Below are 16,568 nucleotides of genomic sequence, written 5' to 3'. Positions count from 1 at the left end.
CAAACCAAGAGGTCAAGACAATGCACAGTTTATTTGATGGTTGCGGACATGAATCTGTGCTAGCCCACCTGCCCCCCATCCCACCTCCAACCAGCCTCCAGCCCGCCTGAGTTTGGACCCGCCCTCTTGGCAACCGACCAGAAGCGCGAAGGAAGGTGGTCGTTGGGGGGTGCCTTCAGCTCCCACCTATACGCTTGCACCTGCCTTGCACTTGGATTATTGGCGACTCCCATTCTTACGCCTGCCTGCCGCGCGTGTTTACGCATCTGCCTCCCCATTCATCTCACTCTCCTATTTTGGGCAACCTGGCGAAAAGAACGAGGTAAAAGGGGTGGCGGAACAAAAGGGAAAGGGACAACCCAACCCCGAAGGTGGGAGAAAAACAAGGGGAAAATAAAAGAAAACATCCACAAATCGATTGAGCAGCGATAACCACCACCTAATTCACCTCCACCAACCGACCGACCGACACGACCCAAGCGGTAGCGTCCAAGGACGGCGGACAACTGTCTCGCGCAGCTTCCCGCGAGCTTTGCTCCCAAAGTCAGTGTCTGGCGCTCTCGCGGGTCAGCATTGAGCGCTCTGCTGCCGTCGTCATGACGTCCAACTTCGCCCCCAGCGGCCCCGAGCAGCCTCGAGACGCAGTCCATCCAACCCCCCAAGAAGTCCAGTCGCAACAGCAACCGCAACCTCAACCTGAACCTCAGCTTCAACCGCAACTACAACCACAGCCTCAGACTCAGACAAAGGTAGACGCCGACCCGAAACCCGATCCGCCGCCGCCGTACACACAGCCGCAGTCGCAGTCGCAGTCGCAGTCGCAGTCGCAGTCGCAATCGCACTCTGAGTCGCGACCGCTATCACCACAGCAGCCGCCGCCACAAAAGCTGCCCTCCTCAAAGGCGATATCACAACTCCAGCCCCAGCCGCAACCCCAAGCGCACGCGCACGCGCACACGCAGCCGCCAGGACAAGGACACCTCAAGTCGAGGCCGACACCACCGCCTCAGGTGCTGCCCCATCCCGCGACACCTTCATCGTCCCACAATGCCTCTCCTCCGAGCAAAAGAGACCTGAGGTCGTGGTGGAAGGGCTTCAAACTGCCTTCAAAACACCAAGATACACATGGTACATACTGCCACATTGTTTGCTTCTTTGTCCTTCGCTGCGGCCGGAGTTGGCTGCTACCGCTGCGGCGATGGCGCCCCTCTACCCCAAATCCTGACAAAATCATCGAGCCCTTGCGTGCGCCAGTGAGCGGAAGTCCGCCATTCCAACGCTGGGACACCATCCATCGGCGTACCTCTAGCGAGAGTCCTAGCTCAGGCGCATGTCTAACGTGCTGCTATCGTCGCCTTCCCACTTACCCTTTTCCCTCCGCCCTCGGCTGTCCCCGCGCATCTATCGTCCCCCATCACAAGCATGTGTACTAAGTTTACAGCCACAGAATCCCGCCCCCAAGGGATATTCGGCGTCCCACTTCGCCAGAGCATCACCTATGCCAACGTCGCCATATCGCTCATCGACGAGAACGGAAAGAGCTACATCTACGGCTATGTGCCGATTGTCGTAGCGAAATGCGGGGTGTTTCTCAAGGAAAAAGGTTCGCAGAATCCCCATCTACCGCAGTCAAGCGCCGGCCCTGTCCGCACAAGTAGCTGTAGCGCCTCTAACCTACCATTTGTCCGTGTCTTAGCCACCGGGGTTGAAGGAATCTTCCGCCTCAGCGGTTCCGAAAAACGCATCAAGGAGCTCAAGACGATATTCGACTCACCTGATCGTTACGGCAAGGGACTCGTGTGGGATGGCTTTACCGTTCATGATGCCGCCAACGTCCTCAGGCGATACCTCAACGATCTCCCAGAACCTGTCGTACCGTTGGACCTGTATGAGAAGTTCAGGGAGCCGCTCCGCGGGGCTACTATGCAGGCTGTTGGTGACGCCGAGGGGCCACAGTTCGTAGACAACTTCGACCTAGGGGCGGCCATTGCCAAGTACCAGAGCCTGATAACCGAGCTGCCGCCGCTCAACCGGCAGCTCCTGCTATATATCCTGGACCTTCTCGCCGTTTTCGCAGCTAAGTCTGACGAGAACCGCATGAACTCGCAGAACCTCGCCGCCATCTTCCAGCCCGGCATGCTATCTCACCCTGCGCACGCCATGGCCCCTGAGGAATACCGTCTGAACCAATGCGTTATAATATTCCTAATCGAGAACCAGGACCACTTTCTAATCGGCATGCAAGGGACGGCTGCGGACGAGAAGACGGTGCAGGAGGTTCAGAAAGGCACCCCTCCGACCACAACGCCTGTCACCCCAAACGCGTCGCGCAAGTCGGGCGTTCAGAGGTCTGCATCCAACGCCAGCGCCGGGGCTGAGAGTGTCGCTCGTGATGGCAAGATTCGTAGGAATCGATCCACGTCTTCCAGGCATTCGCGGCATTCAAACGGGGCGCCCAGCCCAGGTAGTCCAGCCATAGGCTCTACAACATCGGGCGGGCTTGGGAGGAGCAACACTTTGCCTTCCAAAAAGTCACCTGCCATCGGCTCCGGCCGGTTCCACCAGAAGGCTGACCAGCACTCAGGCTCTCTAGCACCACTGACCCCAGCCACCCCTGCCACCCCGACGCCGATCCCGCCCTCGCCCACAGTGGTAGAGGCCATCTCTCCTCGCGTCGAACAGGGTCGAGCCTTGCAGTCGAAATCTCGAGCTACAGCCCTTGGAATGCCTCTCCAGCTACCCGCCGCCCAACTCGGCCTACCTAGCAGAAGCCAGGATGGCCTTCTGGAGCCCACCACCCCAGACGCACTTACTCCTGCGCGGGAGCGCAAGCTGCAGAGTTTGTTCCAGCGTTCGCCGACGGGGGAGGGCGATTCTAGGCAGCCAAATAAGTTGCGGAAAAAGCGATTGGCGAGCAGCACAAACCCCAGTGCACAAAGCTCGACCGCCTCGTTGCCTCATTCGGCCGCTGGGATCTCTCCTGGCGTTGAGATGCCGAATCCCATGGAACAGCACCAGCTTGATCCGCCGGCAGAAGAGGCCCAGGCACAGACGAACACGTCTTTTGCGGCAGAACTGCCACCGGAACCAGCATCGGCGGCCGAACATGTTCCAACCTCTACCCCGGGCACTATCAACAGCAAAACCGCCAACCCGACAAATGTCGAACAACAACACGCCCTCCGGCCGCAGAAGTCACCACCCCATTCGCTCCACAGCTCTTTCAATGAGGGTTCCGAGCTCGACCAGGTCGAGGAGCCACCTGCGCCGACAGAGAGTACGGAACCCGACAAGGACAAGCGGCGGCGGTGGAGGCTGTCGAAGAGAAAGGAAGACATGGTAGCAGCTGCCCCGCCACAGCCTGGGCCAGCATCTCCTCGGCAGGTCCTGGGGCTGAACACCAACGCCGAGATGAGCACCAGTTCGGTTGGCAGCGGGAGTAAGCAAGGACGGCGAAGCTTCAACGGCGACTCTTTAGACAACTTCACTGCCTTGAGTGCCGAAGGTCATTCGTCACATGAGTCCAACTACAAGGAAGGCAAAGACGAGGTCAGAGGCCTGACTGGTTGGATTAAGAATAAATACCGAGAGGCCAAGGAAAACCACGATCAACGCCGAAACAAGTCACCACCCGCTGACCTAACACCGACGTCGAGCCTACCATCTCGGCGTCCAAAGAGCATGGATCTTTCCAGACCGCCGGTAGAGGACGAACGGGCGAAACCATAGCCTCCCGGCTCTCAACAAAGCGCCACGACCCCGATTCGGACAAAATCCGGGCGTGGGAGAGGCAAAGTATCTCGGAAGGGGAAGGGGAGAGAGGATATGAAAATCCACGGGAGAGCAGGAGCGAGGGGGGTTTTCGTCCACATTTTCTGTCTCATCGACTCATACAGCTAATTTTCACCATTTTTTTGAGACTACTTGCACGAGAATTTGGCGACGTGATCGCCTCCCTCTCCCCCTCCCCTTTCATTCTTTTTAGTTGTATCTTCTCTAGCCATCTCGTCAACTTTGCGACGTTTTTTTCTCTTTCCTCTATACCTGCCTTTTGTCACTATCCACGACCTTTCTTTCTCTCTTCTCCTTACACACTATCTCTTTGTTGCTCTGTCCACATCCTGTTTGTCTTATCGCTATCTCGTTTATGAAGGATTCTCCGTATTGACGTCACGTTGTAAAGAGTCCTGTATTTTGCCCGTCATCTTTGTCTTAACTTCATGGTAGCGCCGGTCTTCGCCCTCGGTTTGCTTCTGGTCCACCCTGTCGCTGACCAAATACAGGCGCGCCCCATTGGTTAGGCTCGCCGCAGTTTTGACCATGTAAAGTGATCACGGATCAAGCCGTCCAAAGTCGGTCAAGGATTTCGCCAAGTCAATCTAGGCCAAACATGGTATATTATCAGTTGCCGTACCTGATTGAGACCAGCCTGGAGTTGATGACATAAAACCTTTGCGAGGCAAGCCCAGTCGGAGAACAAACTCTAGCCCAGTTGCACGACAAAGGCTCACGGTCCTCCCCGTGATGTTTCCACAGGCCTGTCCATCTTCCACACCACAAGCTTTCCTCTCCGCTGAGGGTCTTCGTTAAAAAAGCCATTCCAGCCCCCCCACACGCGCCGGGGCTTGATGGCTAGCCCGGCACCCGAGCCCGCCGGGCTCTCGAAAAAGCGAAGCAGGTCCTCCTGGATCCCCTCGAAGCCAACGATGTAGCGCGGGATCTGACTAGCGTCCGACGACGGCGGCGACAACGAGAGGTCGGGCCACATCTCGCCGGCCAGGAAAGAGTCGGGGTTCGCGTAGAACCGGTCGGCCTCGGTCATGTACTCGGCCCGCTCCCTGGTCCCCGGCTGGGTGTGCAACGGGGGCTCGCACGTGAGGGCGCGCGCCCGCAGGCCCGGGTAGACCAGGTGGGACCGCCACGGGGTGGAGTGGCAGGGTGTGAGGAAGAGGACAAAGGGCTCGTCCGAGCCGGCGGCGCCCGGGGTCCCGACGGCGGGGGCCGACGAGCCGCGGGGTGGCAGGCGGAGGGCGGGGCCGTCGGGGTGCAGGCCCTCGTACTCCGCGCGGAGAAAGTTCAGGACCGAGAGGACGGCGGGCTGGTGGAGCAGCGACAGGACGCCCGCGACCGTCGCGTTCGCAGCCAGGAGAGCGCCTAGCAGGGCCTTGCGCCTGAGGACAGGGCGACGTGCGGTGGCTCTGGTCTGCGGAGGGGCGGGCGCGGAGGACGCGGGCTCCGACAGGAAGTAGGCGCAGACGTGCGGCGCGGCCACGACGTGGAGGATGGGGAGCAAGGGGTAGATGAAGCGGACCTCCTTGTGCGTTATGGTGGACAGCACCCCGATCGTCGCGAACACGGCAAAGGACAGGGTCCGGACCGCGTTGGACGAGGCGGCCAAGCCCGTGGACCTGTAGAGCCCGATCAGGGCAAAGGGGAGGAACGTGGTGGTGAGGAGGGGCAGGCCCTGCGACAGGTAGTAGTGCCAGTCATTGCGTCCGTAGAAGACGGCCAGGGCCTGGGATATGTTGAAGTGGAGCCACTTGAAGGGCGGGAAGGTCCAGAAGCCAAAGTAGAAGCGGTCCGAGAGCAAAGATACGACGAGGACCGAGGATCCGCACGCGACAGCCTCGACGGCAAGGCCGAGCAGAGTCTTTGGCGTGAGGGGCGATGCCCCATCGAGGGAGAAGCGCGTCAGCATGAGGGTGACAATGGCCAGCCAGATTAGTATGTTCGTCGGCCTAAGCATGACAGCTACGGCCGCAAGCAACAGCGACTTCCTCAAGCCACGAGTAGAGGGAGACGCCGGAGGGCGGGCGGCTGACTTGGCACTGGGCACGGCGTCGGCGGCACCGAGGAGATCCCATGGCCAATAAGCAAGCGCCATGGCCGTCAAAGTTGTCTCGATGGAGTTGGAGAAGGTACGCGTAGAGCAGTACCACTGCCACGGATTCGCCACAGTCATCCATAGCTAGAGCAGTGCAAGGGGCAGCGATAAGTCAGTGAGGATGCAACGATAGAGATACCCCGGTGGCGGGTGGGAAACGGCTAGACATACAGCGGCAGCAGCAACGGGCCGAGAACGGCCGTGTACATTACATGACAACTTCCAGGTATAGAAGTCGCCAAGGGCAGCAAACACGGCCTGGAGAGCCGTGGGAGCGGCCACCAGGACATTGGCTCTGATATGGACAGGCAGCTGGAGGAGCTGCATCAGGCTATCTAGGCCAATGTAGAGACCTGCAAACAGCAAGGGGTGCAAAGACGACCGCAGCTGATATTGCCATTCCTATATTCCCACCAGCATCTACAAGTCAGGACGGAGCTCGGGCGGTGACGGGCGGTTGCGTCTCTCCACGGGGGGAAATCAAGGGGGTGGACGGCACCCAAGTGAGCCAGGCGCCGCTGTCCGGGCCAAAGACTATGGACCAAGCCGGCTCGAGGGCCTGGAAGTATTCATCTGGTTGGAAAAAGGTGCGGACGCAAAAGGCATTGACAAGGCGCCAGGCCAGCAGCAGAGCGAAGGTCGCCGCACCTCCCGACGGTTCCATCGTGGGGAGTTCAAACGGTCGGATGATCAGGTACGGGGGCGTACAGAGACGAGTATAACTCCTCCGTTAGGGCGTTGCGGTGTCGAGGTTCCATCGAGTGAGGCAGCACAGCCGGGTGGCTAGAGAGTACGTAGCTGTTCTGATTGGCCAACGGATTGGCCAACGGGACCACCCTTCCTTGTCTGGAGATAAGTGGGCCCTGCCGCATGGGGGATGCAATCACAATCACATCCACATCTTTAGAAACTGACAAGCTGACGGACCTGGAGCTGGGCAAGCATCGGCATTACGTAGCAGTAACCGCGTGCTGACTGGGGACTTCCTGCCAGGGGGTTAGCTCCCCGTCGTCGAGCGGTTTGCTTCGGCAATGGCAACGGCGCACGTGAACCCAGCCGACGTCGGGTCCTGCCAAACACTGTGCTCACCACCATCAAACATGACTCCAAAGCCGCTTGCACCTGCACTTAGGAGCCTAGTGTGGCATGGCTACAGGCGCCGCTCCATGCATGCCCCAAGAGCCCGCGGCCCCTGGGCGCCCCTGGCGAGTCGAGTAGCCACGGCCGGGCCGGCTTGGCCAGCGTGAGGAAGGGCTATCGCCGGTGTAGGGCGGGCCTTGGAGGGGGCTGAACGACCTTGCTGGGCTATCAGCTATATCAAGCAGCCGCGGCCCCGGTTTTTGCCCCTCGCACGCCTGCCGTCTGTCTCCCTTGGGTTGGCCAGTCGAGCGTGCTACGTTCCTGATGTGACGGAAAGCAAACATTGCAAGACAAAAACGACCGACAAATAAAAAGCAGAAATCCCCTGTCCAGAACCACGTTCCCTTCCATCTCTCTCCCCATCTCAATCCCTCTCTTCCCGAGACCCAATCCTGCATGTGCCCTCGTGCCTAGTTACCCCGAACCTAGAAGACAGCTTTTGAAGCCAGCCGCCACACCCCGTCGCCGTCCGCGCCGCCATGGCTCCAGCTGCTACCTCCGCCAACGGCGACTCGCCGTCGACGTCGCGGTTCCACTCGTCGTCGACAAAGTCGGCCATTGAGGCCGAGAACGAGTATGCTGCCCACAACTACCACCCCATGCCTGTTGTCTTTGCCCGCGCCCAAGGGGTCAACGTGTGGGATCCGGAGGGCAAGCACTATCTCGATCTGCTGTCTGCGTACAGCGCCGTCAACCAAGGCCACTGTCACCCGGAGCTGATCAAGGCCCTGACTGAGCAGGCCGGCCGCCTGGCACTGAGCTCGAGGGCGTTCCACAACGATGTCTTCCCCGTCTGGGCCGCCAAGATGCGCTCGACCTTTGGCTACGACATGGTGCTGCCCATGAACACGGGGGCTGAAGCCGTCGAGACGGCCATCAAGATCGCCCGCAAGTGGGCCTACAAGGTCAAGAAGGTTCCCCAGGGTGCCGCCTTGATCTTCTCGGCCGCCGACAACTTCCACGGCCGCACGGTGCGTTGTCCCTAGCCCATGTTGTGACTTTCTAACCTCGCCGCAGATGACTGCCATATCCCTGTCCACCGACCCGGAGTCGCGCGACAACTACGGCCCTTACGTCCCGAATATCGGCGCCATCAACCCCTCGACCGGACAACCGATTCGCTACAACAACCTGGCAGATCTCGAGGCCGTTCTCGAAGCCCACGGCCGCGAAACAGCCGCATTCATCGTCGAGCCCATTCAGGGCGAGGCTGGCGTGGTGGTTCCGGATGACGACTACCTGGCCCGCGCCCACGAGCTTTGCAAGAAGCACAACGTGCTGTTCATCTGCGACGAGATTCAGACGGGAATCGCGCGCACCGGCAAGATGCTCTGCTGCGACTGGGCCGGCATCAAGCCCGACATTGTGACGCTGGGCAAGGCCATCTCGGGCGGCATGTACCCCGTGAGCTGCGTCCTCGCAAACAAGGACGTCATGCTCGTCGTTGAGCCTGGAACCCACGGGTCGACCTACGGCGGCAACCCGCTCGGCTGCGCCGTGTCCATCCGAGCCCTTGAGCTGGTCGAGGAGGGCGGGCTCGCCGAGAAGGCCGACCACCTGGGAAAGCTGTTCCGTGATGGTCTGGCCGCCTTCAAGTCGCCCATAATCAAGACGATCAGGGGCAAGGGGCTTCTGAACGCTGCTGTCATTGACGAGTCGGCTGCCGGCGGCCGGTCTGCGTGGGATCTGTGCATCCTCTTGAAGTCGAAAGGATTGCTGGTACGTTGCAGAAACATTTCTTTCCTGACCTTTTTACCCCTGAAGCATGACCCTCGCCCCGCCTGAGCCGCAGCAGTTACGTATGACGATGGGGCTGACCTGGAGCCGGTAGGCCAAACCCACCCACGGGACCATCATTAGGTTCGCGCCGCCACTGGTGATCACGGAGGAGGAGCTTCGCAAGGCTCTTCAGATCATTGGGGAAGCATTGCAGGAGCTGCCAACAGCAGAGAAGTCGAATGGTCACTAGAGTGACACAGTGACTGTGTATGACCAACCCAAGATGTCTAGAAGGCGGCAAAGACGGGATGAGAAACAATTATTAAGTCAAGGGGGAGCTGGATGCACTAGAATGCGCTAGCAAAAGAGATCGCCCGCTTAGAAGTCGCCATCCAAAGCATTACTGTACTCGTTGATGGGCTTCTTTCCGAGCAACTACACAATCTTATTACCAAAGAAAGGAATCGCCTTTCCCTTGCACTGCTGCAGACATTGAGTTCAAAGCCCCTCTCTTATCGCTCAATCATGCAAGTTTCAACTCGGCCAGCCAAGGGAGCCAGAGATACGCGGTGCTGCAAGAGCTGCCAGGATTGTGCTTATCTGCTCTTGTTGTCGTGGTGATGTGAAGGCGGACTAGGCAAGTCAAAGACTGGCTTATTTGCCCCCGGCAATCGAGACCACATGGGTGATGGCCTCGTGACGTTTGTCTTGTGGGGAATGACGAAAGCCGGAGCTGGGGGCAACAAACATGACACCTGCAACGAAGAAAGCGAAGAGTCGAGGGCTCCGAGTAAGCCTGGTTCCCGTAACCTCGAACCGATGTGCTTTTTTCAGGCTTGTAGGAAACAATGAGAAACTGCACGTCTGGACGGGAACGTCAGGTGTTCGACAAGAAGAATGGGGAGCCTCGTTAGCACGCATGAGAGCTCAGGAGATAGAGCGATTCACGATTGCTGGACCAACCCATGTGCCACGTCGCGGCCACCTGCAGCACACGCCCACACAGTCACAGACACTAACCGATCTCGGTTAGGTGGGCGGTGGTGGGTACCCTGTAATCGGTGCTGCCCTGCATGTCTCGTGGGTGTGTGGTCCCTTGATGGGCGAGCCGTGCCCCGTTCCCAGCAGGTCCCGGCCCGCGGTTGCTTTTGTGTTGAGCGTTCGTGCAGAAGAAGCTGGGGGAGGGGAGGCCTTTTGGTGAGAAGGCATGGGTGCGAGGGAGTTGGAGGATTTGATGTGAAGCAGCCAAGGGCTGGAAACACCCAGTAGGATTTGGAGATTGAACAATAGAAAGCAAGCGGACACCACAGAAAAGACTGGAGGCGGGACTCTTGGCTCGCTACACTACCGAAGCACCCTGGGAATAACGCCCGTGACGGTGGGTCCAGGCCCCAGGGTTCGCTCGGATGGGCTCTGGAGCCTGCCGTAAAGATGAGAGCGTGCCGACGCAGTGCGACGTCGGTGCCTACGTAAACACCAGACGGGGCTGGGTCGGAGTGCATACCGTGCCTACCGTGCCTGCGGTGCATCGCTTCCTGCCCCCATTGTGCCCCAAGCCCAGCACGTCTCCACCTCCAGTCCCCGCCGCGAAAGGCTATCCATGCGCGTGGGCGGTCCAGCATGATTCTGAAGGAGTGAACGCACATCCCCCCTCCCTCACGCATCTTGCGCTGCGCGCTGAGTGCCTTTATCGCGGTCAGTGCACTTTCCTTCCGGTCCATCTCAGCTGCCTTGGCCTATCGGGGCGGTGCCGGACCGAGCCCGTTGTCGCTCGCCCAGTCGGCGGCTGTCAGGTCTTGCCTTGCAAACCAACCTCAGGCACCGACCTAACTAACCTCTCTTACTCTCGCCCTGTCCCTGACACCCAGCCTGCCTCTTTCCCTCCTCGCACCTAATCCGACAGCCACACACTGACGGCTGCAACTCGGGGCCACCGTTGAGCCCTGCTTTTCCCATACTCGCTGCGGCTCACTGGCCAACCCACCCTCGTCGCTCCGTCCCTGTCGTCAACTCCTATCAACCTAAAGCTACGAACCACCCTACCCACCACCCACCTAGGTAACAACCCACCTACGCACCCATCCATTTGCCTGTCTATACAACCGAATCTGTTCCATGACGGGCCCGATCACCTCCTCCGGCCGACGCCCCCGATCCCGCCTCTTGTAGCCCGCGGGCACCTCACGCATCCACCATGGCAGATCGGATCTCGTCCAGCTCGGCCAGGCGGGCACGGCCTGGCGATGACTCGGTCGGCCAGTTCATCATCGGCGCCGAGATCGGCAAGGGCAGCTTTGCCCAGGTCTACATGGGACGGCACAAGGTCTCGGGCGCCGCCGTGGCCATCAAGTCTGTCGAGCTGGCCCGGCTTAATAAGAAGCTCAAGGAGAATCTGTACGGCGAGATCAAGATCCTGAAGACGCTGCGACATCCTCACATCGTCGCGCTCCACGACTGCGTCGAGTCGTCGACGCACATCAACCTTATGATGGAGTACTGCGAGCTGGGCGACCTGTCGCTCTTTATCCGTAAGCGGGAGAAGCTTCTGACGCACCCGGCCACCCACGACATGGCTCGCAAATACCCGAGCGCCCTTAACTCGGGTCTGAACGAGGTTGTCATTCGTCACTTTCTCAAGCAGCTTGCCAGTGCCCTAAAGTTCCTCCGCGAGGGCAACTTTGTTCACCGCGATGTGAAACCTCAGAACCTGCTGCTGCTGCCGTCGCCCGAGTACCGCGACGTCAACAAGACACTTACTAGGCCTATCCTGACGGCGAGTCAGGACTCGCTCATCCCGGCCGCCGGCCTGTTATCGTTGCCCATGCTCAAGCTGGCCGACTTCGGCTTCGCCAGGGTGCTGCCCTCCACCTCGCTGGCCGAAACCCTGTGTGGCTCGCCGCTGTACATGGCTCCAGAAATCCTCCGCTACGAGAGGTATGACGCAAAGGCGGACCTCTGGTCCGTCGGTACCGTTCTGTACGAGATGGTCACGGGCAGGCCCCCATTTCGCGCGAGCAATCACGTGGAGTTGCTGCGCAAGATCGAGGCCGCCGAGGATGTCATCAAGTTCCCCCGGGAGACGGTTGCCAGCTCAGAGATGAAGTCTCTCGTGAGGGCCCTGCTTAAGAGGAGTCCTGTCGAGCGTTTGAGCTTCGAGAACTTTTTTAATCATGGCATCGTGCTTAATCCCATCCCCGGCCTTGTCGAGGATGACGTGCCGAAGCCGGATCAGAGGACCGCCAAGGACGTGAGGAAGGAGGCGAGGACAGACGATCCTATCGCATCACCCCGCAGGCACTCGTTTCGTCGCTATCCAACGGACCAAGACCCGGCAAGGGGCGACGAGACCCCGGGCTCGCCGCAAGAGAAAGCTGCGCCTCGCCAGGCAACCGAGACCAGGCGGCAACAGCCAGGCCCCGAGTCGGGTGCGCGAGTCGGCCATTCGCCAAAGGCCGAGCCGGTGTCGGAGAGCTTGCCCACACGGAGGCCGACCGCCCAGCCGTCAGCGTCTGCTCCAAGCAGGACAGTGTTGCACGGTGAGCGCCGCCGGGGTGCGTCCAACGCCTCGGTGAGCCGGCCGGTCGGCCGCGACTCACCCTCGCCTAGCTCTTCCCTGGTTGCCAACTACGAGCCATCCAGGGGCGGCGACGCCCGGCGCGGGGGGCAAAGCGAGGAGCAAGAGCGTGCGGCCCAAGATGTGGCTTTTGAGCGCGACTACGTTGTGGTGGAGAAGAAGCACGTAGAGGTAAATGCATTTGCCGACGAGATGGCAGCAAATCCTAGACTGGGCGGTATGAATGGCGCTCCGGTATCCCCAAAGTCGGGCCAAATGGTGCGGAGGCAAACCCAGCAGGGCAATCCCACCTCGACGACGGGCGCGGTGCCGCCAGCGCCATCGCGGGCCATGCAGGTGGCCCAGGGGACGCAGAGGCACCACGGGCACGAACGCCAGGGCTCGCTTTCGGGGAGCCCCGGATCGACGGCGTCCTTCATCACCAAGGCTATCCAGGACGCGAGCCTGAGACTACTAGGTATCAAGTACCCGGCCGGGCTAGGCAAGGGCGCGTCGGTGTCACCGCCCGAGTTTTATGCCCCATACCCCAGCTATCCCACCCCGGCGCCGCCCATAGGGCTCATCGGCGACGGCAGGCAGGTGACCCCGGTCGACGAGGACGCGCGTGTGGTGCAGCTGATCGAGGAGCATGCGACACGGAGCGATGTCGTCTACGGGTTTGCCGAGGTCAAGTACAAGCAGCTCGTGCCGCTCGCGCCCTCGGTCGAGCACGGCCTCGGGGGCGCACCCGTGGCCGACAGGCTCGCGGCGGGCAGCGAAGAGGACGTTCTGACCATCGAGGCCGTTGTGGCGCTGTCGGAGGAGGCGCTGGTGCTTTACGTCAAGGCGCTGACGCTCCTTGCAAAGTCGATGGACATTGCCAGCCTCTGGTGGGCCAGGCGGAGCCGAGGCGATCAGACGACCAGCAGCAGCGCTCCTTCCTCAGCCGGTGCGCAGAACATATCGCTGCGCATAAATTCGGCTGTCCAATGGGTCCGATCCCGGTTTAACGAGGTGCTGGAGAAGGCCGAGGTTGTGAGGTTGAGGCTGCTCGAGGCACAGAGGCGCCTACCCGACGACCACCCAAGCCACCCGGGCAACCATCGCCAAGAGGCCGAGGCTGCCAATAGCGCCAGCACCGAAGGCGTCTTTCTCACGGCGGGTGTGACAGCCGAGAGGCTCATGTACGACCGCGCAGTGGAGATGAGCCGGACCGCTGCCATCAACGAGATCACCAACGAGGATCTGGCCGGGTGTGAGATCTCGTATGTGACGGCCATCCGCATGCTCGAGGCCGTTCTCGATAACGAGGGCAGCGTGCCTAAGAGGCACACCTCGGGAGTCCTGGGCGATGCTGGCAGCGTTTCTCAGGAAGATGGCCAAGTCGAGATCAACGTCGACGACCAGCAGTCAGTACAGAAGTGTAGGTTCCATTCCTTTTCGGGCGGCTCTCTCTTCTTTCATCAAACGGCTGCCATGGTTACTAACATTCATGTCCAACAGTGATCCAGATGATCAAGTCACGGCTCTCGTCTGTCCGCAACAAATCACGCATGATCTCAAATGCATCCAAGGTTCAGCAGCAACAGCAGAGCCTGGCACGGCGGCGGAGCGGAGACGTTACGCCCCGAAGCGTCCCCTCTTAGCATATATCGATAACCCCCCCGCTGCTCGTCCCCTTCATTCTAGCCGTCTTTTTGTCTTCTACGTTATGATTCATGATCAAAATACTAGTACGCAGCCATGCCAACAACCCTTATATTGTTATTATGGTCAGAGGGAGGCCCCGCGGTCTTTTCCCCTGGCCGTCTGTGAGATACAGATAAGAGAACACCCAACCAAACTTGGTGGCATATGCTTACTCCATTTCTCCCTCCCCCCTGCCTCTCTTTATCTCCCATTTTCTGGCTTATGGGTGTTGGATTCGTTCCTGTTCCATTTATAGCTCCCTTTTATCTCGCCTTGCGTTTTGCGTTGATCTCCCTTGACGACACATCTCTGTCCTGTTCATTCTTTACCTCCTTGTCTCAACGCTTCCTTGTTTTCTTTATCAGCGTCATTCTTCTATCGTCTTGTCGACTCGAAACGGGAGCCCACCTTTCTTTCGTCATCATCATTGTCGGGTTATCAGTGTACCGAATCTCCGACCGTGCTCGTACTCGAGGATATCTCATGGCGTGGGGTTTGCGGCACTCTTCTTTCTCTTTTGGAGAATCAAACAAGAATGATCATCGGCTGGTCATATCCGGGATCCAGACAGGCTAGCACGATTTCGGCCATGGTCAGGGCTGTTTGGGGTTTGGCGTTTGGGTTTTTATACTCTCTTCTCACTTTCTTTCTTAAGCCTTTTCAAGCACAGCCAGATTGGTCTCGGGAGCGTGCGGTCGGTCGCGATGCATTGTATGGCATGTGACGACTGGTTTCCTGCTGTAAGAAGACGGCGCGCCAGCGCCGAGTGGTCGGTCTTGTAGGGCCCTGGCATCAGGGACTGGGCAGCTACGAAAGCCTCGACGGGTCGGGGAGGGAGTGGCGACGGTTCGGCGAGGGTGTGATTGGGCCCTCATGCCAATATATAAACTACGTCCCTGGGCGGGCCCTACTGACAGGTATCTAATATGATGCTATTCGGCCAACTTGTGTCTGCCTGTGTCGGGTGTTGGCCTGCCCCCAAGTCTGTCCCTACACTGTTACGCCGGCCATCGCGATGCCCAACCAGCCGAATGGATGTCACGGTAGGCTCAGCTCAACGCCACTTCTCCGTCGGCCAGGCAGCACAATTCAGCATCTTCCATCATGCGTGCATAGTATTGTGTAACCCTTCAAGGTCCAAGACTGCCCATATCAAAGTCTCTGCTGCGTTCCGCTTTAGCGGCAATGTCGAGATGAAGCCGATGAAATCTTTTTGGCTCGAGATCAACCGTTTCCAGTATCTCCACCAGCCCTGCGCAGAAACGAGGGGGGATGGCAAAACTCAACAATTACGTGTGAAAAGGGAAAGAAGTCAAAGGTGAAAGGGGAATACAAACGTGTATTGCCTTATTCTGGTGTAGATGCTACCATTTTTGACTTGAGCGGCGTTGATCGGAAATGTTTTATGGAGGAGCAGCCTCGTGGTCAACAACACCCCCACAATGCCAATACGTCATCTTTCGGGCTAGGCATCTTTCTTCTATTCTAGTTCATGCCAAGCCCTACCCTGCAAGAGAGCACTTCCGCATCCCCCCCTGACTCTCGGGCTCGGCTGCACACAAAACACAAAAACACTGGCCCTGCCCAGTTCGCCAGTCTCAGGCCCCCGATGGAAACCGGGAGCGCCGCGCCGCGGGACGGCCAAGGGCCACTGGCCCAGTACGTGCTCTCCGATGCCGAGAGCAGACGCATCTTTGAGGAGGAGATCGTGCCGGCCGAGCTGGGCCACCTGGCGGACCACACCGACGCCGACGCCGACGCCGACGCCGAGCCACCAGCAGGAGACGGGCAAGACGGCGGCGGCGGCGGCGGCGGCGGCCCCGTGGCTGTGCTGCTCGTGGGCCAGACGGGGGCGGGCAAGACCCGCACGGCGCCGCTGCTGGCGGCCGCCATGTCGGGGTCGTCGTCGGGGACCCGCCGGCCGCGGGTTGCGCACCTCATCGCCGACACGTACAAGACGTACCACCCGGCCTACGCCTCCCTGGCCGCGCAGAGACCGACCCTCGCGTCGCCGGCCACGGGGCCCGACGCGCGGCGGTGGCTGGCCATGGCGTGCGGGCTGGCGGCGGCGCGGGGCGCCGACTGCGTCGTCGAGTCGGCCTGCCGCCACCCGGCTGACTTTGAGGACCTGGTGCGACTGTTCGCTTCATCATCATCATCATCACAAAACAAGAGGTACGCCGTCCGCGTCGTCGTGCTGGCCGTGCCCGAGGCGCTCAGCCGCCTCGGCATCCTGGTGCGCTTCCACCACGCCCTGCCCGAGGCCCGGTCCGGCCGCCTGCCGCTGCGCCTGACGCCCGTGCCCGTCCACGACGCCACCTTTGCCGGCCTGCTCGACGCCGCCGCCTGGCTCGACGGCGGCGGCGACGACGGCGTCCCCGCGGATGACGTCGTCGTGCTGCGCCGCGGGAACCGCGTCGCCTATAGCTACTCGCGCCGTCCCTGCCTATCATCATCATCATCGCCCGCCGCCGCCACCGCCGCCGCCGGGGAGAGCAGCGCCGTCGGCCCCGCGCTGCTGCGCGAGAGGCGCCGCCCGCTGACGCCCGAGGAGCTGCGCGTGGCCGGCGCCGAGCTGGACGC

General features: G+C 60.2%; 5 protein-coding genes across 5 annotated transcripts in view; 4 read left to right on the top strand and 1 right to left on the bottom strand.

Moving 5' to 3' along the window:
• The first annotated feature begins 143 nt into the window (after positions 1-143).
• GGTG_08199 (hypothetical protein) lies at positions 144-4,498 on the top strand. The gene is made up of 3 exons (XM_009226038.1): positions 144-1,128; positions 1,448-1,603; positions 1,697-4,498. Exons 1-3 carry the CDS (start codon positions 597-599, stop codon positions 3,727-3,729), a joined length of 2,721 nt encoding a protein of 906 aa, XP_009224302.1. The 5' UTR covers positions 144-596; the 3' UTR covers positions 3,730-4,498.
• On the bottom strand, positions 3,782-6,633 carry GGTG_08198 (GPI mannosyltransferase 3). Its single transcript, XM_009226037.1, has 3 exons — positions 6,384-6,633; positions 6,056-6,286; positions 3,782-5,968 (listed from the first exon to the last, which is right to left on the bottom strand). Exons 1-3 carry the CDS (start codon positions 6,546-6,548, stop codon positions 4,508-4,510), a joined length of 1,857 nt encoding a protein of 618 aa, XP_009224301.1. The 5' UTR covers positions 6,549-6,633; the 3' UTR covers positions 3,782-4,507.
• A 578-nt stretch (positions 6,634-7,211) lies between these two features.
• GGTG_08197 (ornithine aminotransferase) lies at positions 7,212-9,264 on the top strand. Its single transcript, XM_009226036.1, has 3 exons — positions 7,212-7,995; positions 8,042-8,743; positions 8,856-9,264. Exons 1-3 carry the CDS (start codon positions 7,504-7,506, stop codon positions 8,991-8,993), a joined length of 1,332 nt encoding a protein of 443 aa, XP_009224300.1. The 5' UTR covers positions 7,212-7,503; the 3' UTR covers positions 8,994-9,264.
• Positions 9,265-10,300: 1,036 nt separating this feature from the next.
• Positions 10,301-15,127, top strand: GGTG_08196 (ULK/ULK protein kinase). The gene is made up of 2 exons (XM_009226035.1): positions 10,301-13,719; positions 13,800-15,127. The coding sequence occupies exons 1-2, from the start codon at positions 10,938-10,940 to the stop codon at positions 13,940-13,942; spliced, it is 2,925 nt and encodes a 974-aa protein (XP_009224299.1). The 5' UTR covers positions 10,301-10,937; the 3' UTR covers positions 13,943-15,127.
• A 467-nt stretch (positions 15,128-15,594) lies between these two features.
• GGTG_08195 (zeta toxin family protein) overlaps positions 15,595-16,568 on the top strand; it is a gene marked incomplete at both ends in the record, with an annotated part of 1,971 nt that continues 997 nt past the window's right edge. Inside the window, one exon of the mRNA XM_009226034.1 lies at positions 15,595-16,545. Within this exon, the coding sequence (XP_009224298.1) occupies positions 15,595-16,545 (951 nt within the window). The remainder of the gene's footprint in view (positions 16,546-16,568) is intronic.

This window comes from Gaeumannomyces tritici, assembly GCF_000145635.1.
Source record: "Gaeumannomyces tritici R3-111a-1 unplaced genomic scaffold supercont2.4, whole genome shotgun sequence".
Classification (NCBI taxonomy): Eukaryota; Fungi; Ascomycota; class Sordariomycetes; order Magnaporthales; family Magnaporthaceae; genus Gaeumannomyces; species Gaeumannomyces tritici.
This window is presented reverse-complemented; position numbering and strand designations above follow the sequence as displayed.

Bases quoted from the DNA above. Each gene is read 5' to 3' on its own strand.
- GGTG_08199 (XM_009226038.1), top strand. From the start codon at position 597: ATGACGTCCAACTTCGCCCCCAGCGGCCCCGAGCAGCCTCGAGACGCA. The intron at 1,129-1,447 runs GTACATACTGCC...TTACAGCCACAG, and splicing joins AAAACACCAAGATACACATG to AATCCCGCCCCCAAGGGATA. The intron at 1,604-1,696 runs GTTCGCAGAATC...TCCGTGTCTTAG, and splicing joins GGTGTTTCTCAAGGAAAAAG to CCACCGGGGTTGAAGGAATC.
- GGTG_08198 (XM_009226037.1), bottom strand. From the start codon at position 6,548: ATGGAACCGTCGGGAGGTGCGGCGACCTTCGCTCTGCTGCTGGCCTGG. The intron at 6,287-6,383 runs GTGCCGTCCACC...GTGGGAATATAG, and splicing joins GCGGCGCCTGGCTCACTTGG to GAATGGCAATATCAGCTGCG. The intron at 5,969-6,055 runs GTATGTCTAGCC...GCACTGCTCTAG, and splicing joins GGCCCGTTGCTGCTGCCGCT to CTATGGATGACTGTGGCGAA.
- GGTG_08197 (XM_009226036.1), top strand. From the start codon at position 7,504: ATGGCTCCAGCTGCTACCTCCGCCAACGGCGACTCGCCGTCGACGTCG. The intron at 7,996-8,041 runs GTGCGTTGTCCC...ACCTCGCCGCAG, and splicing joins ACAACTTCCACGGCCGCACG to ATGACTGCCATATCCCTGTC. The intron at 8,744-8,855 runs GTACGTTGCAGA...TGGAGCCGGTAG, and splicing joins TGAAGTCGAAAGGATTGCTG to GCCAAACCCACCCACGGGAC.
- GGTG_08196 (XM_009226035.1), top strand. From the start codon at position 10,938: ATGGCAGATCGGATCTCGTCCAGCTCGGCCAGGCGGGCACGGCCTGGC. The intron at 13,720-13,799 runs GTAGGTTCCATT...CATGTCCAACAG, and splicing joins CCAGCAGTCAGTACAGAAGT to TGATCCAGATGATCAAGTCA.